This window comes from Acinonyx jubatus, chromosome X (assembly GCF_027475565.1).
Source record: "Acinonyx jubatus isolate Ajub_Pintada_27869175 chromosome X, VMU_Ajub_asm_v1.0, whole genome shotgun sequence".
Lineage (NCBI taxonomy): Eukaryota > Metazoa > Chordata > Mammalia > Carnivora > Felidae > Acinonyx > Acinonyx jubatus.
Genome location: NC_069389.1, coordinates 41,621,741 through 41,638,656, shown reverse-complemented (window position 1 = coordinate 41,638,656; position 16,916 = coordinate 41,621,741). Strand labels below are relative to the sequence as shown.

The following is a 16,916-nucleotide window of genomic DNA, read 5'->3' as shown; positions in this document are numbered from 1 at the left end:
TAGGTTTTCTACCCTGGTACCTACAGGCACTCCATAAGTATTTGCAGAAAGTTTCCCCCAGCATGCGTAGACTTTTCTCTTTGAATGCAGTAGGTAGGCTCTGGGTTCAAAGCCTGTAAGAGCAAGGGAGGGTCCAGCTCAAATTATATCCTATTTCTGTATTTCCACTGTCTTTATTTCTCTTAGTGATTTTTGTTTATGGTAAATGATAATAGTCCATTTAAACAACAGTGGATTTACTTCACTTTCACAGTATATTTAAAAAATTAAAAGGCAAGCTTATTTTAGGTCACACATTACATGGGTGATGGTGCAAGTGGTACCCTGTAGGGAGCATTGTACCAAATGGCTGCAGTCTGAGGAAAATGTTCCCAGGCACCCCAGCACCCAGCCTCTTGTGCCCCCCACCCCCACCTACACAAGGCCTTCAATCCCCACACCTTGCTTTGTTCAGTCAACGATTTGTTTTATTGATGCCCACCCCAGGCTGGGTAGGGCCAAGGGATATACAACAGGAGAATCAGATTCAGTCCATGCCTGAAGGTCAGTCTGGGGGGCAGGAAGCACGGACACAGACAGACACACAGACACACAGACCTGGCATCTGGTGGCAGGGCACACAGTCTCACATAGGGGCACTCTGAGCACAGGTAGTCAGGGAAGGCTTCCTAGAGAAGACCTCATGGGGGAAGCAAGGGGGCAAGGCAGCCATCAGAGCCTTTGCCTTCTGTACGTTTGCGGGCAGGTCACTTTTGAGGCCAGCAGACCGAAGGGGAGTGCAGAGGGCTGGGGCTGGCAGAGGCTTCCCTCACCTCATCGTACCCTCATGGGTAAACCATGCCCGCCCCACCCCCATTCTTGGCCTGCACTTTGCCTTCTGCCACATGCACCCTTTCCTGGGGTCCACCTCCATAGTTTCCAAGGCTTCCCTGAGACAATCCATGTGGAGCAGGTGCTCTGCCCAGTGCCTGGCACCTCATCAACACCCCATCAATGCACATTTTTGTCCTAAGTGCTATCTACAGCCTAGCTAGGTCTTGGTTCCAGCTCTAAGTAGTCCCAGCAGTCATCACGCCCCAGGTCAGGGCTCCCATTACCCTCCACACTCTCAAGAGCCCCAGGTGGCTTTCTATATGCACTCCCAAGGCGAGTTCAGACCCAGCCCACCTTAAGCACTGGCAAAATCTGGACTGCCTTCCTCTCACTGGTCAGTGGGCCGTGAGCACCCACTTCTCTTCCAGTGGCATAAGAACGTCCATTTCTCAGCTGTGCAACCCTCAAAAAGACCCTAGGACTCTTGGGCACGACACGACCCGGTACAGGAGCCTAAGCAGAAACCAGCCGCAGCCCCAGCCCTGGAGATCCCCTTTCTTTCACTAGTACAAAGTTTCTGTGGTAGGGGAAACATCTGGGCTGGGAACTCCAGGCTCCGATGTCCGCCTGCCCTGGGACTGCTTCCCCACACCCTTGGGGCAGTAGGGAGAGAGCCTGCAACAGACCCAAGTTCCAGGCAGAAGCAGGTGCAAAAACAGTTCTATTCTGGGGCTGGGCTGGGGCTCATCCCTTGGACTTCCTGGATAGGCCATGATTCTCAGCTGCAAAAAGTCCTGGTGTTCTGAAATTACTTCTGAAGGTGGGTGGGGGTTTGTAAGTGCAACCCACAGATGGGGCTGGGACAGGGAAAAGGGGCTCCTAGAGTCAGTCAGTCCTCACCGCAAGCCCACAGGCCCAAGCACGGGGCAGGTGGGGGCAGGTAGAGGCAGGCAGGAGGCCCAGGCAGTCATTCCTCAACAGGAGGGCAGCGGTGGGTAGGTGGGGCAGGCGGCTTTAGGCCCCCACTGTCAGTCTGGTCTCAGACTTCAAAGGGCTAGAAGAGGTATTTGCGGCAGGATTCAGTCCCACACTTGCATTCAATACGGACCCGCTTCTTGGGGGAGCCGGGGAGCCCGGCCAGGCCAAAGTTGGAGTCCATGCGGGTGCTCTCCATGTCCACGGGGTCCACTGTGGAGTCACAGCCAGGGAAGGCAGGGGGGAGGGGACTTGTTAGAAGGCCAAGGTGAAGTGTCCCGCTGCCCTTTTCACCATAAGACCCAGGAATCTTGGGTGCTGGGAGCACATCTGGGATTTGGGTCAGGTGGGGGTTGTGGGGTTGGTGGTCTGGGCTCAGCACTGGTGGTGGATGGGGTGTTCAGGTGTAAGGAAGATGGCTGGAGGTAGGGGTTTTGGAGGGAGGCAGGGGGCTGTCAGGGGGAGGGCCATGTCAGAAGTCAGGAATGGTCACCTAGACGTCCAGAGGGACATCTGAACTCTCCTGTCAAAGATCTCCCCCCACCCCTTGAGTGTCTCCGAGGTGGCTAGCTTGTCAAGAAGGGGACTGGTTGGAGACCCCAAGAGTGTCCAGATGCTTGGAATGAGCAAGGCCAAGGGGGTTAGGAGCGGGGAGGGTTGGGTGACTGGGGAAATTCAGATGAGTCAGGAGGAATATCTGAACTCTCGAGCCAAATATCCTCCCCAGGAGTCTTTAGGAAAAGTCTGTATGAGTGTCTCAGGGTTGGGGTCCAGGGATTGGAAATGAGGGGACCCCCGAAAGGTAGGCAGAGGTCCAGGAATCCAGATGGGAGGCTGGGAGTCAGGAAGAGCATCTTAAAGCTCCTTGGGGAGGGGTCCTTGTGTCCCATGTCATTGTATGCCCCTGCCCCCAGTCCCTTGCCACCCCCACCTTGCATGTTGTAATCAAAGGTGAGCTCCTCGCCTGCCCGGATGGTTCTTGTGGCAAAGAAAGCGATGCGGGGCAGTCGCTCATCAAGGTTGTCTATGAAGACGTTGTACACCTGGAGGTTGGGGTCACACTAGGCGAAAAAGAACAGCGGGAGGGTGAGGAGGGGCCCCAGCCTGCTCCTCCCGACCCCCGCCCGCCTGTGGGGTACCCACACTGTGGTTGACAAAGTGGGAGATGTTGCCATAATAGGCTGCATCCACGGTGTACACATCCTCCACGTAGTCCAGGTCGAAGAGGTAGGTGGCGCCCTGGCGGTCGTAGATCTGGCCCCGCCGCTCCGCCTCCTCTGAGGTAATGATCTGGGGAGAGGGCCGTGGGGGAGGGGAGAATGGCCAAGAAGGCTCAGGAAAACCAGCACAGCTCCTGACCCCCAGCCTGGCCCCCCCTGGGCCAGGAGAACAAGTGAGCAGAGCTGTGGCTGGCTCAGCAGGGGTAGCAGGTATGGACACATGGGGGGGGGCTGTGATGCAGAGGGTCTGTGATCCCCCCTGAGAAAGGAGCTGGGCCTCAGCTGCCCACCACCCATCCCTCCTCAGGCCTCTGGATGGCATGGTGTCTCTCAATGGTGGACAGAGGCTGGCCACAAGGTCCAGGAGTGAGACAAAGAGACCCATAGTGAGATACGCTAAGCAGATAAAAGGCAAGAAAAGGACCCAGGGCTCACAGAGAGGTGTGGGCGAGTGGGAGAGAAAGAGAGAGGCTGCAAGAGAAGAGAGCCTGAGGTGCTGTGAGACCCAGCACAAGAGAAGGCACCAGCGCTGGGCTGCGAACAAGGAGGAGCGGAGGACATGGAAAGGAAAAAGTGGCCTGGACCAGTGGGAAAGGGAGATGGAATGAATGGAAAGGAGACTCAGACAAGAGAGCTCAAGGCAGAGACTTAGACAGAATCTTAACACTAAAGACCCTGGTCCAGAGAGAAGATCAAGACCCCTGTTGAGAGTCTAAGATAAGATAGCAAGAAAGAAGCAGAGGCCAGAATCTCAGAGGCAGAAGGTGTAAGAAAGGAGGCAAGAACACGGGAAAGAGACCCTCCTTCAGCCCTGATGCTGCACAGTGCCAGCAGCCAGGATCTAAGACAGCAGTGGGCATTTCCTCCTCCCCAGATGGGTCCCTGGATGTCTTGGAAAGCCCCCGCGCCTCTCCGCCCCTCGTGTTCCCTCCTCCACCCCCAGCCAACCACAGCCTTGCCTTCTGGTAATTCCCAGGCACAGTCAACCATGCCTGACTCTGGGTGAGGGTCTTGTGGACCCCAAGACTTCCTGCTCCTCAGCCTAGGTTGCCTCCAGACTGGGGCAGATCTCATTCTCCACCCCTGGGCTTCCAGCTACCTCTGCGAACCCCTCAGAGACAAGTGCCCGCACAGCACAAAGCAGAAACACCATGAGTACCCTTTATTTTTACTCTGCTTTCTAGCCCAGTAACCTATCCTCAGTCCTGCGGAGGTCCTAAAAGCAACTCTAACACTCTCTTCCCCCCACACCCTTTCTTCCCCCCTCCCTTCATCAGAGACCCACTAGCCACCACCACCCCTGCCACTCGACACAAACCCAAAGCTGCTCTGGCTTCCTTCCTTGCTCGCCCTCATGCCAGCCATGACCATCCCCTTCCTACTTCCAGTCCTCACCACCCTCCACTTTTGCCAGCCAGGATGGCTGCACTGGTGTCTGGTCTCCTCCCTGCCTCTTACACCAGCACCTCCAGCCTCTGCTCTGATCCAATTCCTAATCAACACCTTGAGAAGACCAGGGTCTACCCCTCGGGCCACAGTGCTCACTGCCCTGCACTCAAGCTCCATTCTGAAGAACCTGCCTCCCTGACACTCCCAATTTGTGCTGGTTTGTTCACTCATTCATTCGGTGCATTTTTTTATGAGGCCTATCCCATGCCTGGTCCCAGTGCTCAGGGGCCAGTGTCTGCAGGGAGAGAGACAGGGACCAGGCTGGGCCCCTGTTGGGAGTCACAGTTGGGTCAGGGGAGACACAGGAACCAGGCTTGGTCCTGGCCCTCAGGGGTCACAGTCTGGTAAAAGAGAAATGGATTTGGATACCTGCAGTGCATGATGCTGATCGGAAAACACGGTGCTTAGGATTCCCAGGGCAGTAAAAAAGCAATACACCATCTAAAGCAAGCTACAGGTCAGAAAAGGGCTTTGACACCAGGTTGAAGAGCGGGGACTCTCTCCTGAGGGATGCAGTAGGAGCCACAGAAGTGTTCTGAGGAGGAGTTCATCAGGGTCAGTCTCCCTTCACCTCCTGAGAACACATACTCTTTCCTTGCGGAGTCAGCACAACAGACGTGACTTCTCTGCAGTATTCTTGAACCTCCCGATCCCCAGTCGCTGTGAGGAAGCTGCTGCCTCCCCGAAGCTCTCTGAAGCCCTGGGACTGAAGGGCAGCCTCTGCTGGCTCACAAGCATGCTGGGTGGTGTCCGAGTCAGCTATTTCCATTCCACATCCTCCCTGGTCTCCATCTTCCCGCCTGTTCTGCCTCTACCTGCTCCCCGAGTCTCACCAAGAGTGAGTCACAGGGTGAGCCCTCCAGGGCACAAACGGCTCCTTCTTGGTCTTCTTTCTTTCCACTCCCACTCTGTAAGGGCGGGTGTGCCCTGAAAATTTGGAAACAGAGCAGGTCATGTCTCTGCTCCCTAGCAGCTCTCCAGAATGACTGGGGAAGACAGATGGGCTATAAGCTAGCAGCCTGGAAAGGGTGTTGACGGTGAACAGTAACCAGAAGACTTAGAGTCTGGTCACTGCTCTGCCCCCATCTGGATATGGGATCCTGAATGTTCTCTCCTTCTGCCTGTTTCCTCAGCCAAAACAAACAAACAACAACAACAACAAAAAACCCACAACCCTTCACCAGGTCTGGCAGCACACCAACTTTAGACACTTGGACTTTCTTTTTTACCTATTAGCCTGATGACTCTGAGCACATTACTATACCTCTCTGGGCCTCAGTTCTCATCTGTAGAATGGGGGTGACAGTGACAATAATCCCAACTGGCAGGAGCTATTACTGTAAATATCCAATGCAATCAGGGTCGTGAAAGAGGTTTCACTTTTTGCTTTAGTTAGGATACGGAGCAATGTTAGGAATGGCTGAGTAGTGATTTTGTCCGAATCTAACATGCTCCCTTATTTTATGTGCCCTTTCCCAAGAAAGGAAAAACAGCTAATTAAATGATGCGCCATCATTTAATTAAAATAATTGAGACTCATCTTCATTTCAGCGTCGTTAAAATATGAAGAGAATTCAGGTTTCAGAATGGATAAAACGGGCTGTTGTTCTCTTCTGGGTGAAGGTGGGGATGTTCAGACAGAATGTGGAAGGGTGCAAAGGCAAGGAAGGGCAGCTCACGTATGTGGAGGGGCTGTTGGTGCAGAGACGGGAGAGTGAATGTTATGTCCAGAGCGTAGAAGGATAGCATGGTGAACAGGTATGGGGTGCATGCCCTCCATTACAGGACATCAGGTAGGGGTCTGGGACAGCACCATGGAACGGAGTAAGTTAATAGTTCTACAATGAAATTCACGAATATTCACCCCAAGTGGGATAAATAAACTACAAATAGGCCCCTATCAGGTCTGGTTGGGTTTTATAGCCAGATGGGTTACAAAAAACTTTGGGGTTTCTGAGCATTTGGGATTTTCTGGATTTTGGACTGTAATGGCTAACACATATTGAAGGCTTACTGTTAGAGAGCTTCCTCCAAGCGCTGTACACATAACTTATTTCAATCTTATAACAAGTGAATGATGTGGCTGCTACTATCACCCCCATTCTACAGACTGGGAAACAAACACAAAGAGGGTAAGTGCTGCTGAGTGGTGGAGCTAGGCTCCAACCTCAGGCAGTCGGGCTCCAGGGCCCTGCCCCCCCCCAACCATTTGGCTGTGCTGCCTCCTTACAGGGGACGCACAAAGAGGAGTTTGGCAGTGTTTGGGGGCCTATAGTGCCATGAGGAAGCCCCACAGCTCTGAGAGGTCAGAAGGGGGCCTGGAAGTCACAGAATGTGGCAGGAAGGAGGCCAAGAAATAGCTTGAGAGAGTGTGTGGAGTGGGAAGAGCGGGGACTGAGGTGAGAAGCCCCGGAAGCCACAGTGTTTATAGCATGGAACAATAGACACGAAGAAAGAGCAGCCAGAACAGCATCCTGACCAGGGGACTCTGGGGTGCCTGGGGACTGTGGACTCTCCCTCCTCTTCACTTGTCAGGATCCTCTGTTATAAAGAACTTTTCCTCAAGATTGTCAGTACAGCGAGGCTGGAGACACTCCCTTCTCTGAACTGTCAGGTTCTTGTGGGGGCTGGATACCTCCTCCTCCAGACTGTCAGGGGCTCTGGAGTGTACACACATATTTCTTCAGACTGGTGACATCCCTCTAGGCTGTTAACATCTCCTCTACACTGTAGCATCCCTCCGAGGTCTGGACATCTCCTCCAGAGTGTAAGGACACTGAGGATGTGGACATTTCTTCCAGGCTGCCAGAGTTCTCTTATGTATAAACCTGACCTCCTTTAGGCTGTCCTGATCCCTCTGGGGTGAGGACACTTCTTTTTCCTGACTGTCAGGACAGTATGGGTGTGGACACTTCCTAAGCTGGACCACCAGGGTTCTCAGGAGTGTGGAGAGCTTGCTCTCTTCCTCCTGGTCACTCTGGGACATAGACCTCTCTTCCTGCAAATTGTCAGGACCCCCACCCCAGACTGTCAGGAACCCTCTAGGGTGTGGCCACCTCCTCCTCCCCCAAGACTGTTAGGTCCTTTGATGTGTGGACATTTCTTTCACCAGACCATCAGGATTATCTGGGTGTGGACGTCCTGTCTAGACTATCAGGGTCCTCTCTGCAGTGTAGACTGCTCTGCCTCTAGGTCATCTCTGCCCCCTGGAGCTATGACTCTATAGTTCATCACTGGAAGCCTCTCCCCTCCACCAGTGTCATTACTATAGTGTGAACACCCTTAGGTGTGTGTCCCTTCCCAACCATATCACACCCCTAAGAGACCTGTGTAAATAGGAAGATATTTGGGTTGTCACCATGACAGCACACACATGGATTTAAATGGTCAAAACCCAGGGATGTTAAATGTTCCCCAATGCAGGAGATGGTCCTACATAAAAAGAATAGCTCCACCCCCAAATGCCCACCACATTTCACCTTAGAACATGACACCTGCTGTTACAGACCCTTGCCAGTTACTCGAACTCCTTTTGTTTTCCACCTGGGTACATAGCTAAATCACACTTCCCAGCCTCCCTTGCACCGAGGTTGAAGCCAGTGACTCAGTTCCAGGCAGTGGGTGTGGGCAGAAGTGATGGGTACCGTGTCCAAGCCTGGACCATTAGCAACCTCTCCTTCCACCCTCTCAGCCCACTTGCCAGCAATGCTGAGTGAGGATTAAGGGTGGCTCCAAGGCTTGAAGGCACAGCAAAAAACACAAGAGGGAAGGAGCCTAGGTGGCCACACCACTGTATAGAAAGATACTACCCAAATACCCATGATGGACTGTTATAGGAGCAAACAGACTTCTAGTGTGTAAAGCCACTAAGATCTGAGGGTTGTCTGGTGTATCAGTTAGCCTGCCTAATACAGCTGACCCTTGAATAACACAGGTTTGAACCCTGTGGGTCCACTTACGTGCAGATTCTGACAAATACAGTGTAGTACCGTAAAGGTTACTTCTTCCGTTGTAAGAATACAGTATATAATACACGTAACTTATAAAATATGTATTAGTCAACTGTTTATGTTATAGGTGAGGTCAACAGTAGGCTGGCTATTAGTAGTGAAGTTTCTGGGGAGTAAAAGTCACAAGCAAATTTGACTACATGTGCTGGGCGCCCCTAACCTCCCCCTCGCCCCCCCTCCCCTGTGTTGTTCCAGGGTCAACTGTATACACAGGCTTTCCCCAGTGTCCCGCAAGTCTGGAGAAAGAGGCAGCCAACATAAGGCATGTCTATATCCTACTCCAGAGTGATCGTGTTCCTTTGGGCAGATTAGTCAAAGGTGCTCCTCCTGGTTAGACACTGCTTGGCGGTAAGCTGGACCCTTGTGAAATGAGAAATAGTGCCTTTTTGGGTGATGCAACCTTGTGCTGACCACAATGCCTGTTAAAAGGAACACTGCTTGGATTTCAGTTCCCACTTTCCTCGTTGCTAGGTACCCTTAGGAGGTTAAACCCAGTCCAGAAGTACCTCAATGTGCTTTCAACTACCAGCTTGAAATACGTGCCCCTGCCAGGGTGTCCCTATCACACTCAGGTTAAACACCCCCACCTTTCCCTGGACAGGAAAAGCAGGGAAGTCACAGGCACACAGTGAGGCGAGCTGGGCACACACAATGGGAACACATGGTGGGAAGAGCTACACACGCGCGCACACCACACCAGGTCCCGTCTCCCTACCTCTCCCACGTACTCCATGACGAAGCTGTTCTTGCGGATCTTCTCCAGCGTGCGGACACCCCAGCCACGCCCATCATCCGTGCGGAAGATGCAGAGGTCATAGCGGATGCCTTTCTGTACCACGCGGTTGGGGCAGTCATAGCCGCAGCGGCAGCGGGAGTTGCACTCGTAGATGGGCAGCCCGGCGCGCAGCCGCACCTGACCCTGGTCATTATAGGCAAACTTGTGCAGTGATGCCCCAGGGCAGCAGCCTCCAGCGGGTGCCCACAGACAGTCCTGGCACTCACAACCCACTGCCACCTGGTTGAGGGTGATGCCCTCACCCACACGGTACTCGTTGATGTATACGAAAGCCCGCGGGGGGCCGTCCAGGTCCACCTCGTTCTCCACCGTGATGCGTCCCAGGTGGCTGCGTTTGGCATTGAGCTCCTGCTCCCAGCGCCGGAGCGCCCGCCTCTGCTTGGCCTTCTGTACCAAGTAGTTGGCCAAGCTTGGGTCCAGGTGCCGAGGTGGCTTTGACCGTTGGTGCCGCCGGAGCAGCTCCCTTTCTAAGTCCTTGTGGAACTGCTTGAGAATGCGCACACACTTGAGATTCTGCCGTGGCTCCCAGGTGCTCTCTGAGTCTGGGTATCCACGCCATTTTACCAGGTAATACTCTTGTTCCTGTTGGGGGACCAGGGGATGGAGGGGGGCACCATAAGTGGCAAAACCCTTGGACCAGCACTCCTGGGACTAACATCCCAAAACCAGTGGAGAGCACCCAAACCATCCCCTCATCTCTTCTGGAATGACTCCATGCAGTGGTTAAAAAGCACGGGCTCTAGGGGTGCCTGGGTGGCTCAGTTGAGCAGCTGACTCTTGATTTCGGCTCAGGTCACGATCCCAGGGTCAAGGGATTGAGCCCTCTGTCAGGCTGCGCCAGGAGCATGGCACTTGCTTGAGATTCTGTCTTGGTCTCTGTCTCTCTCTCTCCTCTACACCCCACCCCGCCATATAAAGAAAAAAACATGGGCTCTAGACTGAGTATTCCTAGGTTCAAATCCCATTCTCCCCCTTATTATTGCCCAAATTCCAAGTTTTAATTTAACCTGCTTCCTCCTCTCTCTTTCCTCTCATCAGCTCCCTCCCTCTAGCTGTTCAGGCCCCAACTCTTGGGAGTCATGACGGACTTCTCACTCCCACATCCACCCTCAGTAAACCCTGTCAGCTCACCTTCACACTACATCCAGAATCCGACCACTTCAAACCATCGTCACTGCCACCAGTGTCAACCCTTGCCTGGATTGCGGTAGTATCCTCCTCACTGGCCCCCCCCCCAGGTCTACCCTGGCCCCTACAGTCCATTACCCACTCAGCAGCCAGAGGGATCTTTTCTTGCAGAGAGGCAGCTATACGATACTGTTTAACTACACAGATTCTACAGTCAGACCCTCAATCTGCTGCTCCCTGGCTGTGTGGCCTTAGGCAAGTTATATAACTGTGCTGGGCCTCAGTTTCCTCATCTATAAATAAGAAAAAAAGCTAACATTTTTACAGTATTCAGTATGTAGTAGGTACTGTTCTAACCAGTTTAATCCTCATAACTCTATAGGAGCTAGACATGGATAGTCATCATCTCTACTTTACAGATGAGGAAAATGAACCACAGAGAATCTGTGTAAGTATCCCGGGGTTACAGGGCCAAAACCTGAACCCAAGCATGCTGGCCACTCTTTATCCTGCCATTACCTCCTCTGGCACTGGTAATAGTTCCCATTTTGCATTGTTGTTGGGAGGATTAAAGCAGTTTCTGAGAGGAAGTGCCCAGCCCACTCAAAGTGCTCAATAACCGCTAGCTATCATCATTTCTAGTCCTGGACTCAGCATCTCAATCTTTGGTCTGTATTCCTGTGGAGGTGGCAAGAGAGACTTATTTATTTGGGGATTCATTCTGGCTCCTGCCTCCCTGAGGAAGCCACTTAGTTTCCTCACCTGTAAAACAAGGATGATCTAAGAAGGCCTACTAATCCTAATTTTTTAAGATCAGAGGAGAAAACTCCCTTTGGAAACAGATGCAGGCAGTGGGGAGCAAGGGGGCAGTAAGCCAGCTTCCTTGACACACCCCTGCCCTGGCCATGGTCACCCCAGACTCACGCGGATCTTTTTGTAATCACACAGGTACTCGACTTCAAAGTCATAGAGATTCCTCTTGGAGATGCCGAGGGCAGGGCAGGAGAGCTTGGCCAGGCGACACAGGTCCTGTAGCTGATTCCAAGAAGACTTGCAACACACACTGCAGCCTAGAACAAGGAGGCCAGAAAGAACTTACTGGGCATCCTGGTGAAGCCAGGGATCAAAGGGGACCTCAAATCCTCTTTGGAACTTGAGTGAGATTTCATCCACAGGCTTTACCAATGCTAAGACCCTTCTACCACGAAATTGTGCCACTTCCTTCAAACCCCAGTGCTCATTCCAAAGCTACCCCTAGTACAGCAGACCTCAAAGCAGACCTGCTGCAGGGATTGTTCCGTACTGTTCCTAAAACTGCCCGCAAACCTGCCTTGGGTTCAGGACCTAATCATCCCTCTCCCCACTTAGCAAAATAAAGAGAACAATCCCCCACCTCAGTAGGGTGCATTGCCCCAAGGGAATGGGTGGGGATGGGATTACAACCTCTAGGCACCAAACAAAAGCTTAACTGGAAAGACTGGTCGGGGATCCCGTATCTGAAACTCCTGGAGCTAGAGGTGTTTAGGAATTCAGATTTTCTTGGATTTTTACAAATGTAGTTTTAGGTATACCCCATACATTACCTAACACCCTCTGTATGGTCAGGGACATCAATCCACAAACATATTAATAGTTCTGCAGCAATAATCAGAATTTTCACATTAAATAGGAGAAATAAAGAGGCAAGACAGTCCCACTTTACAATCCAGTTTTGCCACCAAATTTAAGTTTTCAGGGCTTTTTTAGATTTCAGGATTATGAATAAGAGATTGCGGAGTGGTATTAGATTTCAGGAAGCTTCCTTGAATGATTAGTCTGGGTGCCTTAAACCTACAAGGTACATTTTTTCCCACGGCATTTTGATGGTCTGTCTCATCTACATTTCTCTGAAGGGTAAAGCTCACCCAAAGGAGTATGCTCTGAATTCAGGAACCAGAACAGTACAGGTTATTGACAATTCTTTTAAATATAACTGGAATGTTTCTGGGGTTGCCAGAAATTTTCAAGACATGGATTTAAAAAAAAAAAAGGGCTTCTGATTCAAGGCACAATGTGCTTTAGAAGCCATTTTATCAAATCGTTTCACAGGAACATTTATTCTAAATGCAGTCTGCCCTCATCCTATTATTATTCTCTACCTCCCATTACGAAAACCAAACATTTGAAGTCATAACGAAATACTATAGACGTCACCCTGAAAATGTACAAGAGCTTTGCAAAATTATTTCGTGTGCACATCCCCCCCCCTCCACTTAGGCAGGCCTAGTGGAGACTCAAGCCTGTGCCCACGCTTTCCTCTCCTCCCTATGATGACTCTCCCTTTCAACCCCCTTAACTTGCATTTGAAACCCCACTGAAGCGGTCCCAAGTAACATCTCCAGCAGCTGGCTCCGCACAGACCACAGGTGGATTCCTACCCCTCAGACGTCCCCCTCACACTGTGGACCCCATCCTCCCCGCAACTCTCCTCACCCAGAGGAGCCCACCCTCCCCAACATACTGGAAAAGTCACCCCTCTTTCCCTGCACACGAGGGAGTCCAGCTCTTCTATTAGAGAAGCCCCATTCCCCTCTTCCTGGGGGAGTCTTCGCTACAGCAAACCCTTCCCCCATCACGCTGAAAAAAAAAACCCTCTCCCTGAAGAGTCCCCTGTCCCCTCACTCTGAAAAGGAGGTCCGTCCCCTTCCCTTCCCTCCCCTTCCGGCGTCTCGCGTGGACACCAACCGGGTAACGGTCACCGGCGGCCGATTTTCCCGCGCGCGGGCGCGGCCTCCCCGACAAGCCCCCGCGCGTGCGCGCGCCGGCTGGTCGCGATCAGAGGCGCGCGCCCCCCTCCCGCGTCCCCACTTAGCCCCGCGCCCGCCGCGTTCTGAGGCACGCGCCCCCTCCCCTCAGCCCCGCCCAGCCCCGCGCGCCAGGCCCGGGCTCCCTGAGCCCCATCCTTTCCGCGCCAGGCTTCCGGCTCCCGGCTCCGTGGCCTCGGACGCCGGGGCCCCGAGCCCGCGACGCCACCCCTCCAGCCCACCCGGCCCGGCCAGCAGGCCCGCGCCGCTGCCGCCACTGCTTCACCTTTTAAATTTTCCGCCATCTTTCCCCACGGCTAACGACATTCGGGCCTAACCGGCCTCGCGAGAAGAGAGCTCGCGCGGGCGTGGCCGAGAACACGCAGCCTATTGGCCGCGCGGCGCCGCGAGCAGCGCCCGCGCGGACCAACCGGCGAGCCGTGACCGGACCCCTCCCCGCCACCCCGCTCCGTCCCGGAGGCGGGTGCTCGCCAGAGCTTTCCCAGAGTGCGTCTGGGCGGTGGCGGCGGCAGCGGCAACTGAGTTCGCCGGAGGCCCTGCCCGTACGCAGGCCTATTACGTCGTCAGCCAATCACGTTGTCAGCCCGCCGTACGGGGGATTCTCTGTCCTGTCAGACCCCCAATTACCACCGTCAGTCAGTCGTCACCACGTTTTAACCCAAAGCAGGCCGTGACTCTCAAGATGGACTGTCGCCACGGACAGTCCCCAGACTCGAATCAGACAATGGGCCCATCACCGCAGAGAACTGTTTAGACTCCGCCACCACCACCCCCCCTTCACGCTGTCTACCAGTCAACAGCAGCAGCATCCATTCCTGCCTCCAGGCAGACACACGGCGCTAACAACTACCCTGTCAGCCAACCTGTCATTCCCTCTCTCTTTCATACAGTCCAGCAGCCGCTCTCTCCATTTACTTTGCTCTAGGGGCAGCTCTGAATCCCCCTGGGGAAACTATCTCAGAGCCACCAGCCATGCCCTCAGGCAGGCCGTGATTATTACTTCAGGACAGTCTGTCACTGTCAGCATCTTCTGTCGCCCTCTCAGGCAGTCACGCATCCAATGCTAGTTGGTCACTCTCTAATTCCCTCGGGTTACTCCTCATTCACACCATGATCAGGCAGTTATTCCCTCAAAGCAGTCACAGCAACTAAAGCCTCCACGCCACCTGACAGTGGCTCAGCAGCCTGTCCCTTCTCAGGCAAGGTATGCCCAACATTGGTCATTCAATCAGTCTCCTCTGACCCAGGGGGCTGCCTCAAGGCGGCTTTGATTCCAGCCTGGCACAGCCATTGAATCCAGCAGCTACACTGATCTTTCAATTGGTCAGCTGGCCTGTGACTCATTCGCTGCCCTTCATCATATTGTCAATCAGCCAGGCAGCCATTCTCGGCATCTGACTACAGGGTCTGTCAAGCATGCCGTGATTTGCCCAGGGTGGACAGTCACCAGATACAGCTACCTATCAGGCAGTCACAGATCTCTCCATCAGGCAGCATGAAATTCCCTCTTACGCTTCATCAGACAGTATAACATCCAGACACTCCCTCAGGCCAGATGTGACTCCTAGCAATAGTCAGGCCATTCACAACGTCCTGCCACCCAGGCAGGCAGCCTGGCAGTCTTTCAGGAGGCTGCCCATCCTTTACACTATCTGACCACCAACCAGCCCCAGACAGCCCCAGGCTGGTGTAATTTAGTTACACATTGAGTACCCCACAGCATCAGGAAATTGCACTGTCAGTTCCTCAAACTGCCCCTCTCCCTGTTGGTCCATGAGTTATGTAGTCAACCAAACAGTTACACAGTTAAGCAAATGGCCTGCTAAGTCTAGCTACGAGCTAGTTGGAGAAACGGCTGGTCAGTCTGAGGTTGCATGTCAGCCCCTGCTTACCACGAGTGGAACAGTCAACAGCGCACGTCCCACCACGCATCTTCTTGCATTCATTATTCCTTCTAGAACACATGCTGGTCTTCGCATGTCCCCTGGTCTCCCTGGACGGGCAGAACTTTCCCATCCCAGGAGTCCAGGACTCCTGTCCAACCCACAAGGATGATTTAAAGCATGACTGAGCCTGGGGGTGGGTCATGTAGGGGGTCCGTGGGTGTGGGGAAACATTCCTTTGTTAAGGTTAAAAACTGCCAGTTATTTAAGGAGCAACAGCTGCATTTATTCAGGAATAGCTGAGAATTGCAATGGAAGACTAGCAAGGTGTGGCAAAACCATTTGCCAGTTCAATAAACAAAGGAGAGGAACGTTACATTCTGGAGAAGGAGGAATTTGGGAGGGGTTGTTTGGAACCAAAGTCTATTGGATAAAAGTAAGAGTTCCTAGTGATGATGGGTTGTCATTGGCAAGTTACAGGACTAGTCTGTTTCTTGTAGGAGATACAATGCACCTCTTTCCCTGCAAGGGGCCTGTAATTGATCATTCTTGCCTTTTGACATACTTCTCTTGGGGGGGGGGTGTAATTGACAACCTTTCTTGTAATTGATATTGAGTGGTAAGCTTCTTATACCAGCCTCCCCTTCTAGCATCCTGAGTCCATTTTAGAAAGGTTTCCCTCTATTAATTTTTTATACCTCGGTCCTCCCCAAACATTGTATATAGTGTAGTGGATCCTGGAGCCTAGCTATCTGGTTCAAATACTAGCTCCATCATTGTGTGACCTTAGGCAGTTTCTTCATCTGTAAAACCTCAGATGAGTGACCTTGGGGTGGGAGCATCTCTAGCTCATGTGGAAATGAATCTTTCTCGACTAGCATCTGTTCAGATATCAAAAGTAAGATGCCACCTTGTTATTACTGTGTCCCACTCCCAGCCACTTGTCTGTTTATTCAGCATTAATTTAGTGCCAACTGTGTATATTGCCTTACCTAGTGCTGGGGCCAGTATAAGGTCTTTTCCATTCCAAGCTGTACAGGTTTGATCTGTTTTTAATGTAAACCTCATATTTGATTGTACTACACATACATGAGTGCACAGACCATGGGTGACCAGTATCATGAGTTCTCACAAGCAAACATCCATGTGGAACCAGAACGCAGGTTAAGGAACATCCCCAGCCAGCGTTCCAGGAGCATGTCATTTTTAACATCTCTGAAATCAGGCTGCATCTCTCAAGCACTGGTGAGTCATAATTCAATCCGCAGTTTTTTGTCTTTCTTAGTGATACATAAAATAATGGGGCATTTTATAATCAGCGGTGACTCAGGATCAGTGACAACCGGTAAGAACAAGAACAGTAGCAGCAGCAGCATCTAATGTTTACAGAGGACTCAAGGAGCCAGGCACTCTGCAGACGCCATCTACTTTAATTCTCTCCACAACCCTGGGAAGTAAGCATTTTTAGTCTCCATGGAAAGACTGAGGAAACTGAGGTCCAGAAAGGTTCAAGCAACTTGTCCACAGTGGATACTTTTAAGCCAAGTCTGTGCCTGCTCCAGGCAGCGCTCCTGGGGATTCAGAGGTTGTGTGATGGAAGTTTCTTCCCCAGGACAAAGCCTGCTGAGGGGGTCCCAGAACACTGGATTTCTAGGGTTTCCTAGCAGGGGGTGGGGAGGCAGGTAAGTGATACTGACAGGCCCTTCCTAGACTCAGCTTGCTCCTGGGACCTGGCCGACGTGCCTACGTGCTGTGCAGTGGGGAGGGGAGTAAAAGGTGAAGAACAATGAAAGAATTAAAAAGAACCTGAGACTCCCTCCTTCTTCAGCTTCTGAGGC

At 52.5% G+C, this 16,916-nt stretch overlaps 1 protein-coding gene across 3 annotated transcripts; it reads right to left on the bottom strand.

Moving 5' to 3' along the window:
• Nucleotides 1-445: 445 nt before the first annotated feature.
• SUV39H1 (SUV39H1 histone lysine methyltransferase) lies at nt 446-15,234 on the bottom strand. Of its 3 annotated transcripts, none has more exons than XM_027054037.2 (6): nt 15,088-15,234; nt 11,316-11,461; nt 9,183-9,845; nt 2,932-3,078; nt 2,720-2,849; nt 446-2,001 (listed from the first exon to the last, which is right to left on the bottom strand). In XM_027054037.2, exons 1-6 carry the CDS (start codon nt 15,209-15,211, stop codon nt 1,868-1,870), a joined length of 1,344 nt encoding a protein of 447 aa, XP_026909838.1. In that variant the 5' UTR covers nt 15,212-15,234; the 3' UTR covers nt 446-1,867. The 3 variants fall into 3 exon arrangements, with proteins under 3 accessions (XP_026909838.1, XP_026909841.1, XP_026909839.1); XM_027054040.2 differs by lacking the exon at nt 15,088-15,234 and adding an exon at nt 13,461-13,686; XM_027054038.2 differs by lacking the exon at nt 15,088-15,234 and adding an exon at nt 12,892-13,037.
• Nucleotides 15,235-16,916: the final 1,682 nt, after the last annotated feature.